The 17398-nt window shown below is 44.0% G+C and overlaps 2 protein-coding genes across 7 annotated transcripts in view; one reads left to right on the forward strand and one right to left on the reverse strand.

Annotated features, from left to right (window-relative positions):
• Positions 1-1907: 1907 nt before the first annotated feature.
• On the forward strand, positions 1908-11654 carry LOC129821876 (myb/SANT-like DNA-binding domain-containing protein 4). Its single transcript, XM_055879592.1, has 4 exons — positions 1908-3188; positions 3791-4368; positions 5275-5544; positions 7109-11654. Exons 2-4 carry the CDS (start codon positions 4045-4047, stop codon positions 7841-7843), a joined length of 1329 nt encoding a protein of 442 aa, XP_055735567.1. The 5' UTR covers positions 1908-3188; positions 3791-4044; the 3' UTR covers positions 7844-11654.
• A 3194-nt stretch (positions 11655-14848) lies between these two features.
• Positions 14849-17398, reverse strand: part of LOC129821874 (glutamate receptor 4-like) — a 168346-nt gene continuing 165796 nt past the window's right edge. For 3 of the 6 annotated variants that reach the window (XM_055879589.1, XM_055879584.1, XM_055879585.1), the window contains one exon: positions 14849-17191. In XM_055879589.1, coding sequence (XP_055735564.1) covers positions 17033-17191 — 159 coding nt within the window. In that variant the 3' untranslated portion in view covers positions 14849-17032. The remainder of the gene's footprint in view (positions 17192-17398) is intronic. The other 3 variants (XM_055879586.1, XM_055879588.1, XM_055879587.1) reach the window with 1 other exon arrangement.

Genomic DNA, 17398 nt, shown 5'->3' on the forward strand with positions numbered 1-17398 from the left:
AGACATTGACACAGGGTTCTGTGTGTGTGAGGGACTTTGAGTGTGTTTGGATGGGTCTCTGTAGTCCAGACATTGACACAGGGTTCTGTGTGTGTGAGGGACTTTGAGTTTGTGTGGATGCGTCTCTGAAGGCAGACAAACCTTGTTACATGAAGGCAAGCCACAGTAACAGAATTACAAGTTATGTCACTATGGAAACAGGAAAGCACTAAGATTAGTCAACAGCGATGATATCAGTACTTGATGTCCTTGTGCTGCTCTGTCAATCTGACATTGACTGAGCAGCCCAATTATCAAATCGAATCAAAGTTTATTTATCACGTGCGCCGAAATCAACAGGTGTAGACCTTACAGTGAAATGCTTACTTACAGGCTCTAACCAATAGTGCAAAAAAGGTATTAGGGGAACAATAGGTAAGTAAAGAAATAAAACAACAGTAAAAAGACAGGCTATCTACAGTAGCGAGGCTATAAAAGTAGAGAGGCTACATACAGACACTGGTTGGTCAGGCTGATTGAGGTAGTATGTACATGTAGATATGGTTAAAGTGACTATGCATATATGATGAACAGAGAGTAGCAGTCGCGTAAAAGAGGGGGTGGTGGGTGGCGGGACACAATGCAGATAGCCCGGTTAGCCAATGTGCGGGAGCACTGGTTGGTCGGCCCAATTGAGGTAGTATGTACATGAATGTATAGTTAAAGTGACTATGCATATATGAGAAACAGAGCGTAGCAGCAGCGTAAAAAGAGGGGTTGGGGGGGGGCACACAATGCAAATAGTTTGGGTAGCCATTTGATTACTTGTTCAGGAGTCTTATTGCTTGGGGGTAAAAACTGTTGAGAAGCCTTTCTGTCCTAGACTTGGCACTCCGGTACCGCTTGCCATGCGGTAGTAGAGAGAACAGTCTATGACTGGGGTGGCTGGAGTCTTTGACAATTTCTAGGGCCTTCCTCTGACACCACCTGGTGTAGAGGTCCTGGATGGCAGGCAGCTTGGCCCCAGTGATGTACTGGGCTGTACGCACTACCCTCTGTAGTGCCTTGCGGTCAGAGGAAGAGCAATTGCCGTACCAGCCAGTGATGCAACAAGTCAGGATGCTCTCGATGTTGCAGCTGTAGAACATTTTGAGGATCTCAGGACCCATGCCAAATCTATTCAGTTTCCTGAGGGGGAATAGCTTTATCGTGCCCACTTCACGACTGTCTTGGTGTGTTTGGACCATTCTAGTTTGTTGTTGATGTGGACACCAAGGAACTTGAAGCTCTCAACCTGTTCCACTACAGCCCCATCGATGAGAATGGGGGCGTGCTCGGTTCTCCTTTTCCTGTAGTCCATAATCAATTAATGTGCGTTTGAGTGTGTGTGTGTGTGTGGGGGGGGGGGGGTTCCTGCTCCTGCATGTAATGTGTATGAGTCAGTGTGCAAGTCTAGCATGTGTATTATATATCACCATGGATGTGAGAGTGATGTATGTATCACCATGGTTACCCAGTGTCTATAGAACATGGTCAGTTGCTCCCATTCCGATCCTGCTTTGTGGACAACACTCCACTCATACTCCATAAACTGCCTCGTCATGATACAGAAATACTCTGGGACAGAACTGCTACCTGGAGACAGAGGGAGGGAGAGACAGGTTTATAATAAACCTGAGGGTTTGAGCTCTGATAGCAAGGAAACAGTTGTGGGAGGAGAGGTTGAAATGGAGAGTAAAGCAACACACAGACACACCTACTTTGTTTGGGATCATCACTTTCTCTCCAACTATTTTTAAACACACAGATGGAACGGAAAGCGGCAGGAAATCCCTGTGATAGAGCACTGCCAAACCACTCTCAGGGAATAGGAAAGACAACAGTGGCATCATGTGGTGAAGAACGGAACTGCAGGACACTTAAAATAAATATTTTTGATGGGGCAATGTGGGAGATGTGTGTGCTTTATCTCTCGCTCTGTGTCGCCATCCTTAGTCTTTTCCTCCAGGGAATGAGGAGCTATGCTATGTAGAGCGCTCAACCATTTCAGATGAAGAGGTCTAGGCTTATTTGAAGGGTATTTGGTGAATTTAAAGGGGGATTTGGGAGAAGCCGATGGCGGTGTGCTCGTGGGAGGAAATGCAGACTGTGCTCAAATCTTAAAGTGTGGCAAGTGAAGTGTGTGATAATGAATGGAAAATAGAATGGAACAAAAGAAGCAAACGTTGTAGTTGAAGACAAGGACCGGCCCAATACAGCATTTCTTATTGGGCTGCGTTTTTTAGACAAGGAAATTCATTTGGGAAAACCATTAGTCACATCGAGGACTGTGAAGAAAGCAGTGAGAAAGGTGCATTCAATCAAGGTGACAAGAAGCGAGTTTATATTTGTCAATTGTGTGGATGAAGAACAGAAGAAGCGTGCACTGGAGGTGGCTAAACTGTCCACGTCAGAAGTCACCTGTATGCGGCACAGTTGATAGCGCGCCGGACCTCGGGCTAGAAGGTCGAGGGTTCGAGACCTGATCCCTGCTGTTTCATTACAATACCATAGAAGAAAGAAGATATTCAAGAACATGACAAGTTATTATTTTCTATAGGAATATCACATTCAACGGACCATGGCTGATTTGGCAAACATTAACTGTCCGATTCTCTTTCTCCCTGCGCTGCCCACACCGGGATGCCAGCAGCCACTCGGACTGGGTCCCCGAGTCACACCGGAATGCCAAGCGCACGCCTTCCTTTAAGGCCAGTTTTAGTGAAGAACCGGTAGACAGAAGTTCCATTTTTAGCTAACGTGACCTCTCGTATTGCATTTGGCTAGCACTGACAGCTTCTGTGAAGTATCTAGCCATTTTAGCTAACTGCTAGCTGTGAGGCAAGTGTGTCAGCATTTTAAACACTGTAAATGCCGCAAACCACAAAAACATAGTTCACTAGCAACGCATGAGAGCTTGATAAGGCAGAATGTCACCTGAACAGTAGTGTTTGCTACACTTCAAGAACATGACAGCTAGCTATAACAACACATGACTTGTGGACCCACATCCGGAACAACTGATGGGGGTGGAACGTTGCACGTCAAAATTGGTGGTAGCAATGGACGGAACAATGGGAAGGATGTTTACAGTGCGTCTCAAAAATGTGTCGTTCCGATTCAGATTTTGGCGTTGATGAGCATCGGATTTATTCTGTACGATTGATAAGGTGAGTTATTTAACAAAAATCATACATAGCATTAAGTAGTCGAGCGTTGCCATTTCGGCTTAATAAAAATGATATGTGGAGGTTTGAGTTTTTCCGGTGCAAACGTGATGGTGTGCATGTTAGCTAGCTACTGTAGCTAACGGATCAACAAACAACGCCGATTAGGCTACGTTACCAAGCTAGCTGAGGCTTTTCACAAAACAACATAATGCAAAGCACTACACCGAGTTTTACATAGTCCAAACTGGAACCTATCCTGATCCCCGTCTCACCTCAGAAAATAGAGAGAGAAGACAGCTATGATAACTAGCTGTTCCCCCATCATTCAATCGTCGCCCCAAATAAATGAAAAACAACATGATTGTGGCATGGTTTGAAATGATGGTTGCCTGCAAGCACATCTTTGTTCCTACGATACTCAGAAATATACAGCAGTCTTCTTACACATGCAGTCTCTTGGGTCTGTCAAAGCATGTGTTTGTCCTGTGACAGATAAAGATACAGAACAGACCTATTTTGAGTTGTATTGAAGATAAGTTTACCACCATTTTGATCACCTAATCGCTCTCTGGTTGCTCTCTTCTCCTGTGTTTGTCTTTCAGGAGGAAGCTGAGCTCTGTTCTGGTTGCCTGAGGACACCTGCTGCACCTGTGCTGTGTGAACCTTGGCATTTGCGTGAACTAAGGGAGTGTGTCACCTGAAGCAGGACAGCGGGATTCTTCTTAACCTTCATCCATCGATCTATAACTCTCAGTTCTTGAAGTCCAAGCTAGCCTGACTGCTCTCTCCCTCTCTCTGTATCTATTCATCTATTCATCCATCCCTCTTTCACACTTCTCCATGCCTTTGCCCAATTATGTCCCTGTCACTTCCAGAGTCCCTCTGTAAGACTTCTGTCTCGCCATCCCTCCGTGATCTATCTCTCTGTCCACCTGTGTGTGCGCCCCTCCTGACCGCCAGGCTGGATTTCCTGCAGATGAAACACTTGAAGAGGAAGAGGAAGAGTAACTACAGCGTTCGTGAGACGCAGGCGCTGATCCGGGAGATCCACAAAAGACGAGACGTGCTGTTCTCCCGCCAGCAGAACACCGCCATCAACGAGCTGAAGAGACGAGCCTGGGAGGAGGTAGCAGGAGGCGTCAACGCACTGGGAGAGGGCGAGCTACGCACATCTTCAGAGGTGTGTGCTAGGAGAGGACTTCCATACTGACAAATGATGTTGTAAAAGAGACGGTGTTGTAATCTTCAAGTCCGGTCTTTGGACCGCATATTGAGTGTCTCGTGTCAGATACATTTCTACTCTGTTTTGACTTGGTCTCGGACAGTGAGGACTCGTAATTTCTTACGAGTCAGCACATAAACACGCTTTGCAAGCACAAATATCCACTCTCCTTTAATGACAAATTAGTATTTTATCGCCTATTGAAACCTGGGCTTCCTACTTTAATCATATACTGTCCTTTACTTTGGTTGAAAAATATCCGTCGCGCTTGTCAGAATTTCCTTGATTTGTTGGGAGGGAAGAGTGGGGGGAAATTGTTTGAAAGTTGCACGCTCACTATTAGTAAGGGGAGACCAGGGGAAGTTGTACTATTAAAATCTAATATAAACCTGTTTGGATTAGTGATCATTTGTAGTGAGTGGCTCTCTGTTTGCCCTCAGCATGTCTTTTCTTCTCACCATTCTCAATGTCTAAAGAATCCATACGTTCTTCTGAAATATTAACACAGAAATACTGGACATTTTCAACTGTTAAGACTGGGAGGGGGGCGAGGTTGTCGGGGACCAAGTCAAAAATGTGAGTCCAGTTCAAGACCATGATTGTGAGTGTCAAATCCCCACCATGAGTTTGACTTGATTTGCTCCGGTCTTGGTCTTGATTTAGGTGGTCTCGAACACAACACTGAAAAGATAGCATGAAGTATCCGACATACAAGGGCCGCATTTCAATAGTTTCATTCAGCCCCATTCACTGGAAGTAGTTTCATTGGGCTCCTCCTTCCCAGTACAGATTTACCTATACTTCCGGATGAATCTTGAGAGTTGTGACATCACCTCTGTTTGTAATGGTTGTGTGTGGTTCCAGGTGAAGCGGCGTTACCTGGACTGGCGGTCGCTAATGAAGAGGAAGCAGCTCCGTGCTGAGCTGTCTCTCTCCACAGGGCTGAAGGCAGAGTATGATCCGTCCTCCCCTGAACACAACGCCTCACTGGGCTCAAGGGACCAGTCGCTCGACCTCTCTAGCTTTCCCAAGGAGTCCCAGTGCGACTGGCAGGACCTGGCGGATCTTGGAGAGCCCAGCGGACACGCAATGTCTACAGTGATTAAGATGGAGGAGGAGGCCAATGGATACAGGGTGAGGATCTCTGTGTGTGTGCATTAGTGATTTGTGGGTTGAATAAAGGGGAAACAATGTAAAAAAAAATGTGTAAATGTAGAATTCTTGTGAAATTCATATTCATAGGCTATATTGTGGTTTTTCTATCATTATTTTTATCTGGCGTTAGTGCGTAGCCTAAGCTTTATGGTCTAACTGTAGCGTGCCAAATACACCAATTGACAAATGCTTTTGGGAACTTGGGCAGAGATAGTTAACATCTGTCCGCTGAGGCAAAAAAGACAATGTCTAAGTTTAATTCAATAAGAGGAAAAGCTGCGAAATGGAGAGTTGAAAATAAATCGAAGGTATTCCATTTTTTGTAATATTTTTTTTTATTGATTTTGTTCAGTGGTAAAAGAGGATGATGGCAGTTGCCTATGTTATGTGTGATTGTGGTCGCTATACAAAATCGACAATTGCAAGACATGGACTTCAAAATGTCATGTCAACTGTACTGTTCAGATGGGTTCAATAGAATAGTAGCCATTACTTAAATCTGGACAGTGACTGTAGGTCTATAACCTCTCATAACGCCTAATAATATTAACTGGTGCAGAATTAAGCATTTCTTGCAGTAAAATAATACACCAAATGTACATTTTGACTTCGGAACAGGAGTGGATTAACTATATAATTTATTTCAGGATCTTGAGAGAATGAATGCACGGTTAGGGACTGTCTGTATAGGTGGCGGTGCTATCTTTATCAGCATCATAAAAGCTGATAGTATTTCAATCACATGAAATATGCATCCAAGCCGAACTGAGATCTTATCAACAACATGTTGGGTCATTTTTAACAGCTTTTAATTTTCTTAAAAAACGGTCAAACTGATGTCATTTGAAAATGTTGCACAGAAAATGCTTTCTGTTTATTTTATGTTATAGCATTTTCTCCCCATCCCTAGAAGTCTTTGTTGCTCGAGTGAAGCGCTGAAGAGAGAACAAACTTTACATACATCAACTAGATTTGACACATCCATTCTATCGATTTATGACATCATTCTGGTGAGCAAGGCTTTATTATTCTTCTAGGCCTGTCCAAAAAAAGGCCTGTCCAAAAAAGGCCTGTCCAAAAAAAATTCCGCCACCTGACTGTACAGCGCATTTTCTATATTGCGGGTCGGTGTGGGCCTCAGATTTTCACTTTATCAAAAAAAAATTATAGATTTTTTTATTTCACCTTTATTTAACCAGGTAGGCCAGTTGAGGACAAGTTCTCATTCACAACTGTGACCTGGCCAAGAATAAAGCAAAGCAGTGTGACAAAAACAACAACACAGAGTTACACATAAACAAACGTATAGTCAATAACACAATAGAAATAATGTACAGTGTGTGCAAATGTAAAAGAGTAGGGATGTATTTATATACGTAGGGAGGTACATATACTCGGGCTGTTGCGGATTGGGTTATTAGCAATTGTGAACAAACATCTGACCCGCGCATCACTAGTGTGCGTGCCAGCATTTATGTATTGCGTTAATCAGTATATCAATGATCGGAGTCCCTCTGTCTCTGTGTTCCTCTCTCTCTGTCAGCTGGAGGGTGATAGCGGAGAGGGAGATGGTGAGGAGGAGGATGATGATGATGAAGAAGAAGATTGTTTCCCCTCTCTCCTACCCGACATGGGAGAGCGCGATGTACTTATCCCGGAAGTCTTCTCACACATTGAGTTTGGAATGCTCAGTGCCTCCAAGGGGACGGCGACCTCGATAAATCGGGACCTCTCATTGGGCGGAATGGGCTTTGCTGGGTTAGGACTGGCCAATCACGAGAGTATGGGATTTCTGGTTGGTTTGGAGAAGCAGCGTGTGGAATTGGAGAAGCAGCGTCTGGCTGTGGAAACGGAGCGGCTTGCGGTGGAGAGAGAGAGACTCCTACTGGATAAGGAGAGACTGAGTCAGTTGGAGGTGGAGAGGGAGAGATTGCAGCTGGAGAAAGAGAGATTGCAGCTGGAGAAAGAGAGACTTAGGCTGTTGCTCATAAACCAATCAGAACGGGCTGCTGCTCCCCCTCAGCAAGGCCCTCCCTCCTCCTCCACCCCTACCACCTCATCTTCCTCTGCTGTGGATGGACAGAATGAGAGAAAGGAGAATAAACCCTTGCTTTCTATGATAGATCTGGAGGGCGAGAGACGGAGCCTGGAGAAGGACAGATTGCAGTTAGAGAAAGAGAGGCTGCAGTTCTTTAAGTTTGAGTCTGGACGACTGCAGATAGAGAGGGAGAGACTAGAGGTGGAGAGAATGCAGCTTTACAAGGACCAGGGTCATTGAGAGAGGGAGGATAGGATTTCATCAAATAACATTTTGTCACATGCTTCGTAAACAACAGGCGTGGACTAACAGTGAAATGCTTACATGCCGTTCCCAATAATGTAGAGAAAATAGAGAAATAATAGAAAAATGATGATGATACATAATTAGAAATGAAAAGCTTTGTTATATACATGGGGTACCAGTACCAATTTGATGTGCAGGGGTACAATGTAATTGAGGTACATACAGTGGCAAGAAAAAGTATGTGAACCCTTTGGAATTACCTGGATTTCTGCCTAAATTAGACATAACATTTGATCTGATCTTCATCTACAGTAAGTCACAACAATAGACAAACAGTTTGCTTAAACTAATAACATACAAATTATTGTATTTTTCTTGTCTTTATTAAATACATAATTTAAACATTCAGTGTATGTTGGAAAAAGTATGTGAACTCTAGACTAATGACTTCCCCAAAAGCTAATTGGAGTCAGGAGTCAGCTAACCTGGAGTTGAATCAATGAGACGAGATTGGAGATGTTGGTTAGAGCTGCCCTGCCCCATAAACACTCACAACATTAGTTTGCTATTCACAAGAAGCATTGCCTGATGTGAACCATGCCTCGAACTAAAGAGATCTCCGAAGACCTAAGATTAAGAATTGTTGCCTTGCATGAAGCTGGAAAGGGTTACAGAAGTATCTCTAAAAGTCAGTCCACGGGAAGACAAATTGTCTAAATGGAGAAATTTCAGCACTGTTGCTACTCTCCCTAGGAGTGTCCGTCCTGCAAAGATGACTGCAAGAGTACAGCGCAGAATGCTCAATGAGGTTAAGGAGAATCCTAGAGTGTTAGCTAAGACTTACAGAAATCTCTGGAAGATGCTAACATCTCTGACGAGTCTACAATTCGTAAAACACTAAACAAGAATGGTGTTCATGGGAGGACACCATGGAAGAAGTCACTGCTGTACAAAACAAAACATTGCTGTACATCTGAAGTTCGCAAAAGAAAACCTGGATGTTCCACAGGACTACTGGCAAGATATTCTGTGGACAGATGAAACTACAGTTGAGTTGTTTGGAAGGAACACAACACTACGTGTGGAGAAAAAAAGGCACAGCACACAACATCAAAACCTCATCCCAACTGTAAAGTATGGTGGAGGCAGCATCATGGTCTGGGGCTGCCTCAGGGCCTGGACAGCTTGCTATCATCGATGGAAAAATGAATTCCCAAGTTTATCAAGACATTTTGCAGGAGAATGTAAGGCGAATCTGTCCACCAATTGAGGCTCAATAGAAGTTAGGTGATGCAACAGGACAACGACTCAAAAGACAGAAGTAAATCAACAACAGAATGGCTTAAACAGAAGAAAATAGGCCTTCTGGAGTGGGCCAGACATTCCTGACCTCAACCCGATTGAGATGCTGTGGCATGACCTCAAGAGAGCGGTTCACACCAGACATCCCAAGAATATTGCTGATCTGAAACAGTTTTGTAAAGAGGAATGGTCAAAAATTCCTCCTGACCGTTGTGCAGGTCTGATCAGCAACTACAAAACGTTTGGTTGAGGTTATTGCTGCCAAACGAGGGTCAGCCAGTTATTAAATCCAAGGGTTCACATACTTTTCCCACCCTGCACTGTGAATGTTTACACGGTGTGTTCAATGAAGACATGAACAATTCTAATTGTTTGTTATTAGTTTAAGCAAACTGTGTTGGTCTATTGTTGTGACTTAGATGAAGATCAGATAAATGTTCTGCCCCATTTATGCAGAAATCCAGGTCATTCTAAAGGGTTCACTTACTTTTTCTTCCCACTGTATGTACATATAAGTAAGAATAAAGTGACAGATAATAAACAGTAGCAGCAGCATATGTGATGAGCATTAAGGGATATCTACGAGAGAAGTGTCTGGAAGAAGAGGTGGTCTTTATCTGAGTGTAGACAGGCCAGGTATGAGCCTCTATGAGCAGTCACCTCCATGGTCCACCTCCTGTCTCAGACAGCTCCAATAGCTTGTTACTGTTCAGCTTGATCCACAATTGGTTGAAACGAGGTGAACAGTTCAACCAATCAGACATTACAACTATCAAACTGACCTTAGATCAGCAGGGCGTCTTCATCCTACTCCAGGTTGTTGGCAAAAGGATGTTATCCAGTTTTATTTCCTGTAGAGGCGGGATCAAGATTCAAACTGCCACTCAAACTCAGGAGCCGCTACCAATCACATTTAAAACATCTCCCTGCCAATCATTCTGTTATGTATGTGGACTTTGTTGCGTTAAGGAGATGTTAATTGAACAAATATAATCTGTGTCTAGCACAGGAGGTTGGTGGCACCTTAATTGGGGAGGACGGGCTTGTGGTAATGGCTGGAGCGGAATGCTATCAAATACATCAATCACGTGGTTTCCATGTGTTTGATGCCATTCCATTCACTCTGTTCCAGGTGTTATTGTGAACAGTCCTCCCCTCAGCAGCCTCCACTGGTGTCTACAATGTTTGTATAAAGTGAGTGGTTGTGTACTGGGAGAAACTGTAGTTTTTGTCCCTGGTGAAGTTTTGTGTAGCTCAGTACTACCGTCCATGTACTGCACAGGAAGTGGACAGTACTACCGTCCATGTACTGCACAGGAAGTGGACAGTACTACCGTCCATGTACTGCACAGGAAGTGGACAGTACTACCGTCCATGTACTACACAGGAAGTGGACAGTACTACCGTCCATGTACTACACAGGAAGTGGACAGTACTACCGTCCATGTACTACACAGGAAGTGGACGGTACTACCGTCCATGTACTGCACAGGAAGTGGACAGTACTACCGTCCATGTACTGCACAGGAAGTGGACGGTACTACCGTCCATGTACTACACAGGAAGTGGACAGTACTACCGTCCATGTACTGCACAGGAAGTGGACGGTACTACCGTCCATGTACTGCACAGGAAGTGGACAGTACTACCGTCCATGTACTGCACAGGAAGTGGACAGTACTACCGTCCATGTACTGCACAGGAAGTGGACAGTACTACCGTCCATGTACTGCACAGGAAGTGGACAGTACTACCGTCCATGTACTACACAGGAAGTGGACAGTACTACCGTCCATGTACTGCACAGGAAGTGGACAGTACTACCGTCCATGTACTACACAGGAAGTGGACAGTACTACCGTCCATGTACTGCACAGGAAGTGGACATAATGTACAGTAGCTGTAAACGTAAAGTACAGAATGCTCTACAGTATGTGACTCAAACCAGGGTCATGTACAGAGATTCTTTAGACCAAACCTTTTGTCTTTTTTAATGGTGCTATTTTGATTGTGTGTTTATGGTTTAGTACTATGGTGGAATGTTGTGTGTGTGTGTGTGGTGTTCTATATTAGCCCAGTCATCCAAGGAAAGAGTTGAATATCTCTGCAGATTCCGTCTATTTTAAGAGCGATGAAAAAAGGATAATGTTGCCTATATGCTTTCTGCATCGCCATTAAAACTCACAATAAAGGATATAAATGGTGTTATTTCTTTTTAATTCTGCCTGTTTTTATGAATACATCTGGTGTGAACCCACATTCACACTTAAATCAGCTGATGCTCCATCTCTCTCATACAAACACAGCAGGCAGTTCAAATCACAAAGACTAGGGTTTTTTTCCGCTTTGAGATTTTCTGTTGTCTATTTCTGCAAGGAAAGCCTATGTGAAAGGATGTGCTTCAGCTGCTGACTGGTTTAGCCGTCTACGTCAAATTCTGTTTTAGAAAATGGTCCTTTTTCACTGGTGAAACGTGTCATCAATAAATAAACGATGAAATGTGTGAGCGACTGAATACTAAATAATTGCAGCAGTTTGGCTGCTGAAAATATCCCTCATATCTGTCCATTAACATATATACATATATATTGGTAATCATATCTGTCCAGTAACATATATATATTGGTAATCATATCTGTCCAGTAACATATATATTGGTAATCATATCTGTCCAGTAACATATATATTGGTAATCATATCTGTCCAGTAACATATATATTGGTAATCATATCTGTCCAGTAACATATATATTGGTAATCATATCTGTCCATTAACATATATATTGGTAATCATATCTGTCCAGTAACATATATATTGGTAATCATATCTGTCCAGTAACATATATATTGGTAATCATATCTGTCCAGTAACATATATATTGGTAATCATATCTGTCCAGTAACATATATATTGGTAATCATATCTGTCCAATAACATATATATATATATATATTGGTAATCATATCTGTCCAGTAACATATATATTGGTAATCATATCTGTCCAATAACATATATATTGGTAATCATATCTGTCCAGTAACATATATATTGGTAATCATATCTGTCCAGTAACATATATATTGGTAATCATATCTGTCCAGTAACATATATATTGGTAATCATATCTGTCCAGTAACATATATATTGGTAATCATATCTGTCCAATAACATATATATTGGTAATCATATCTGTCCAGTAACATATATATATATATATTGGTAATCATATCTGTCCAGTAACATATATATATTGGTAATCATATCTGTCCAGTAACATATATATTGGTAATCATATCTGTCCAGTAACATATATTGGTAATCATATCTGTCCAGTAACATATATATTGGTAATCATATCTGTCCAGTAACATATATATTGGTAATCATATCTGTCCAGTAACATATATATTGGTAATCATATCTGACAAATGCAGCAAATGGCTCCAGAAGCAAACCGACTTCATGAAAATTCAACATGACAAATCGTATTGAATCATTTGGACTCTTGTCACATGTCTTTGTTTAGGTTTACATGAGTGGCAGCATCTTAAACAAGCACACCCTTGAACAGACTAAACACATTTAATCATCTTTATCAAAGATGGCCTTTTAACAGCTTTTGGATCAAGATACGGCGGAGGGATGGGGTGGAGAGATGGGTGACACAATGGGAGGGTAAGGAGAGGGTGGGTAAGAGAAAAGAGGGAGGGGTGAGAAGATAAAAAGGTGTGACAGCATTTTTAGGAGAGACAGTATTGATGTAGCAGAATGCTGTGAGAAGCCTAGGGGACAGAATTAAAAAAGCACCACCTCTGGTGCAGAGAGAGAGGAAGACGGATGAGAGGAAAAGAAACGAGGGGAGGAGAAGGAGAAGCAGAGAGGGATAGTGAGAGAGAGATACAAAAGGGAGAGGAAAGGAAATGAGGGTAGGAGATAGAGAAACAGAGTGATTGAGAGAGAGAAAGATACAAAGGAGAGGAGTAGGTATAGAGGTATAGAGCGAGGGATACATTGGGAGTGGGAGACAGGGAGAGAGGAAGGTCTGCAATTGTTCTGCAGAGGCAGTGAGGGAAGGGCATGTAAGTGTGTGTGGAGCAGTGAGAGGAGGGTGTGTGTGTGTGTGGGGGGGGGGGGGGGGGGTTAAGAGGTTTGGAGAGCTGTTCAAAAAGCCCATTTTGCTCTGCTGAAGAATAAATGGGAAATGCTTGTCAGTGATGACCCTGCATTAGTGTGTGAGATGTTCTGGGAGGTAGCTCTCCAACATGGCCCCTCTACAGCAGGGAGGGAGCTCTCCAACATGGACCCAGCTACAGCAGGGAGCAGGGAGGGAGCTCTCCAACATGGCCCCTCTACCGCAGGGAGGGAGCTCTCCAACATGGCCCCACTACAGCAGGGAGCAGGGAGGGAGCTCTCCAACATGGCCCCTCTACAGCAGGAAGGTAGCTCTCCAACATGGCCCCTCTACAGCAGGAAGGTAGCTCTCCAACATGGCCCCTCTACAGCAGGGAGGGAGCTCTCCAACATGGCCCCTCTACAGCAGGGAGGGAGCTCTCCAACATGGCCCCTCTACAGCAGGGAGGGAGCTTTCCAACATGGCCCCTCTACAGCAGGGAGGGAGCTCTCCAACATGGCCCCTCTACAGCAGGGAGGGAGCTCTCCAACATGGCCCCACTACAGCAGGGAGGGAGCTCTCCAACATGGCCCCTCTACAGCAGGGAGGGAGCTCTCCAACATGGCCCCTCTACAGCAGGGAGGTAGCTCTCCAACATGGCCCCACTACAAGCAAGGAGGTCGCTCTCCAACATGGCCCCTCTACAGCAGGAAGGTAGCTCTCCAACATGGCCCCACTACAAGCAAGGAGGTCGCTCTCCAACATGGCCCCTCTACAGCAGGAAGGTAGCTCTCCAACATGGCCCCTCTACAGCAGGGAGGGAGCTCTCCAACATGGCCCCTCTACAGCAGGAAGGTAGCTCTCCAACATGGCCCCTCTACAGCAGGGAGTGAGCTCTCCAACATGGCCCCTCTACAGCAGGAAGGTAGCTCTCCAACATGGCCCCTCTACAGCAGGGAGTGAGCTCTCCAACATGGCCCCTCTACAGCAGGGAGGGAGCTCTCCAGCATGGCCCCTCTACAGCAGGGAGGGAGCTCTCCAACATGGCCCCTCTACAGCAGGGAGGGAGCTCTCCAACATGGCCCCACTACACCAGTGAGGGAGCTCTCCAACATGGCCCCTTTACAGCAGGGAGGGAGCTCTCCAACATGGCCCCTCTACAGCAGGGAGGGAGCTCTCCAACCTGGCCCCTCTACAGCAGGGAGGGAGCTCTCCAACATGGCCCCTCTACAGCAGGGAGGGAGCTCTCTAACATGGCCCCACTACAGCAGGGAAGCTTTAACCCGTGCTCTGTTGAACCAGAGAAAACGCTAGGTTGTCCATTCATGTGGCTTCAGGTTACAATCTAAAACGCTCACGGATCTATAATGCAAATGTCAATTTAAATGTAATGGAAATGTCAATGTTATCTTTAGTTATTGCCAATATTGTTATTGTCATCATTTATTTGGAAAATGTGTATCTACACCCTATTTCGGGGAGGGCTTTCTCCAAGAACTCTTCAGAGATATACTATCATTTTGAAGTCACACACAGTACACACCACCCAAAATGCTGTCAGTGAAATAAATACTCAGAGAGAAAGCAGGGGTTGATATTTTACTAGAAAACGTAACCAAATACAAAGAAAGATTGTGTTAAACCCAGAAAACGCTGAAGTGGTTAGTAGCCAGCCAGCAGTCAACATGTCTGCTTCAACAATACACAGATAGGATTGCCTGTCTGGGTTTTAGTTCCTCTGGTGGGAGATTGAAATAATCTAAATGTCTTTTAAGCTCTAGAGGTTTAGGAAAGGGAGAGAGAATAAGACTAGGGCTCAGAGTGATAGTTTAAAGGCTGACTGGTCGTGTCAGTGCCTATAAGAGTCTAAAGGTCAAAGCTAGAGAAGGTCAAAGGTTTAATGTCAGGGGTTAGGTCAAGGGGACTCTGTGCAGTGACCCTCTCAGTGAGAGGAGAGATGAGGAGGAGATACAGAGTGCTCAAAATTCCAGGGCCAAGGCAATACTACCCCTGCAACTGCTGTCAATGCCACCAAACTCCACCATTCAGTTAGAACTCTTTCAGTCTAAATGTCTGGTACTTCATTTTGTTGTTATTTTTCTTTCTCCCTTCCCTCTTAGCCTCTCCAGACTGCTGTAATAGCCTTTAAAACAGAAGACGGTCAGACAAAAGAACACGGCTAGAGGATTAAACACAAAGAAGATCTGGGACTATTGTACGTACAGAGGCTATGTTCTCAAAATGATGGACAAAACAACAAAATAAAACAAAATGGGGAACAAACAACTAGAAAAAAAAAGGAGCATCTTGTGTGTTGCTGAAGATCTCTGCAAGAGTTGACCCTGTGTAAGTGATGTGTGTGTTTGTGGTTGTGAGTGTCAGATTTGACATTCAGTGTGGATTAGGACACACAAAGACTGGAAATGAATCTTTATCATTATCAAAACACCCTTTAACAGAACATATGTCATGGCCTCACTCAATGGTGATAATCTAATGTTCTATAGCTCTCTGTAGATGTATAGATATATATTCATTTGTACTGTATATAATATGTATTTAGAAAAAGGTGTATTCATAATTACAAGTGGCATTTTGTTATATTCATTATTGCAATGAATTATTACCTAAGATGGTTAAAAAAGAGAGGTGATTTCAGTTTTGCTACGCGGTTATTTACAACAGTTTAAAAAGCAAGCTTCTGATACAGTACCTCCCCCTCCACTGAAAAACAACATGGCTACGTCTCACTTGACACACCTCTGTAGACCAGAGGCCTAGCTGGCTAAATGTGGCCCTGGTCAAAAATAATGCCTTATGTTGGGGATAATGTCTCATTTGAGATGAACTTTGATACGTTTTCCTCACTTTTCACAGAATGTACAGCGTTTACCTCTGTTCCCCGTGATACATCTCGTTGTTATTTAGCGTCACTGTCATTTTATGGATCATTTCAATAACTATTGTTTTGTCGGTTATTTCTACAAACCCCTGTGAATCCTACGGTTGTATTAGCCGTGTGAGTTTGGAGATATCCATCGAGTTGTCGTTTATTACGGTAACTTCAGTGATCGCTGCGTTGTTTTTGCGAGACGCTAACCAAAGTGTTGTAAGAAAGCATGTTCGTCTGACCAGTTCACGGCGAAAGAGCAGGTTTGTACAGTCCAATGTTTTCAGATTTACAGTTTTCTGGTCTTATAAGATATTCTCCGGCCGCTTATTCCTCGCAGACAAGTGAAGATGATGAAGATTATGATGATGGTGGTGTTTGTCCTAAAGCATAGTTTCCTGGTATGGGGTCAGGGGTGTGGCTTGTTAGAGGACCCATTCTATCACGTCGGAGCAGATAAAGTAACATGTCTGCCTGCTCATGACGCTGCCCAAAGTCTTCGTCATCAACATCGCCATCTTTTTGTTTATTTAGGTTCCTGTGTCGTTAGTGTCAGTTTGGCACCTCGTTGTCCTTGTTTCATGGATCACCCAACGTTTACACTCATATAAGGATTTTGTGTGATGGTGATCGTCATGTTTCTCCCCCCTCTCTCCCTGTAGTTGTTGTTAGCTTGCTGGCGGTCTCTGGTCTGTGTGTGTGTGTGTGTGTGTGTGTGTGTGTGTGTGTGTGTGTGTGTGTGTGTGTGTGTGTGTGTGTGTGTGTGTGTGTGTGTGTGTGTGTGTGTGTGTGTGTGTGTGGCGTCGGAGTGGTAATGATGTAGCCGTGTGTGTGTGTATGGTTATGTGTGTGGTTAAGGCACAGTGTGTGTTTTTGGTTTTCAGGATAGGCCCAAGGGTAGGGAAAGCCCTGGGTGTCTGAGGGAGTGGCCAGCATGGACGGCCTTAGGGCAGTCCGGGGTTAAGACACGCCCATTCTCACCCACACTGCCCGTGATTGACAGCCGAGCCTTGTTCCGCATGGCTTCTGTGAAGGGCAGCTGGATGGGGTGATGAGAGAGGGAGGGGCAATGGGAGGAGAGAAGGAAAAGAAACACTTGAGTTTATATAATAGGACCCTAATGAATCAAATACATCAATCACTGTGCAAACATAGGAACACACAAATACACACACACACACATCTCACGCACACACATTACACAAGCATTAGCATTGAAACATACAGGTAACTGCCAAAATAAAGG

Source organism: Salvelinus fontinalis, chromosome 24 (assembly GCF_029448725.1).
Source record: "Salvelinus fontinalis isolate EN_2023a chromosome 24, ASM2944872v1, whole genome shotgun sequence".
Lineage (NCBI taxonomy): Eukaryota > Metazoa > Chordata > Actinopteri > Salmoniformes > Salmonidae > Salvelinus > Salvelinus fontinalis.

Excerpts from the sequence above, each read along its gene's own strand:
- LOC129821876 (XM_055879592.1), top strand. The coding sequence starts at position 4,045 with ATGTCCCTGTCACTTCCAGAGTCCCTCTGTAAGACTTCTGTCTCGCCA. Across the intron at positions 4,369-5,274 it reads AGCTACGCACATCTTCAGAG|GTGAAGCGGCGTTACCTGGA; the intron begins GTGTGTGCTAGG and ends GTGTGGTTCCAG. Across the intron at positions 5,545-7,108 it reads AGGAGGCCAATGGATACAGG|CTGGAGGGTGATAGCGGAGA; the intron begins GTGAGGATCTCT and ends TCTCTCTGTCAG.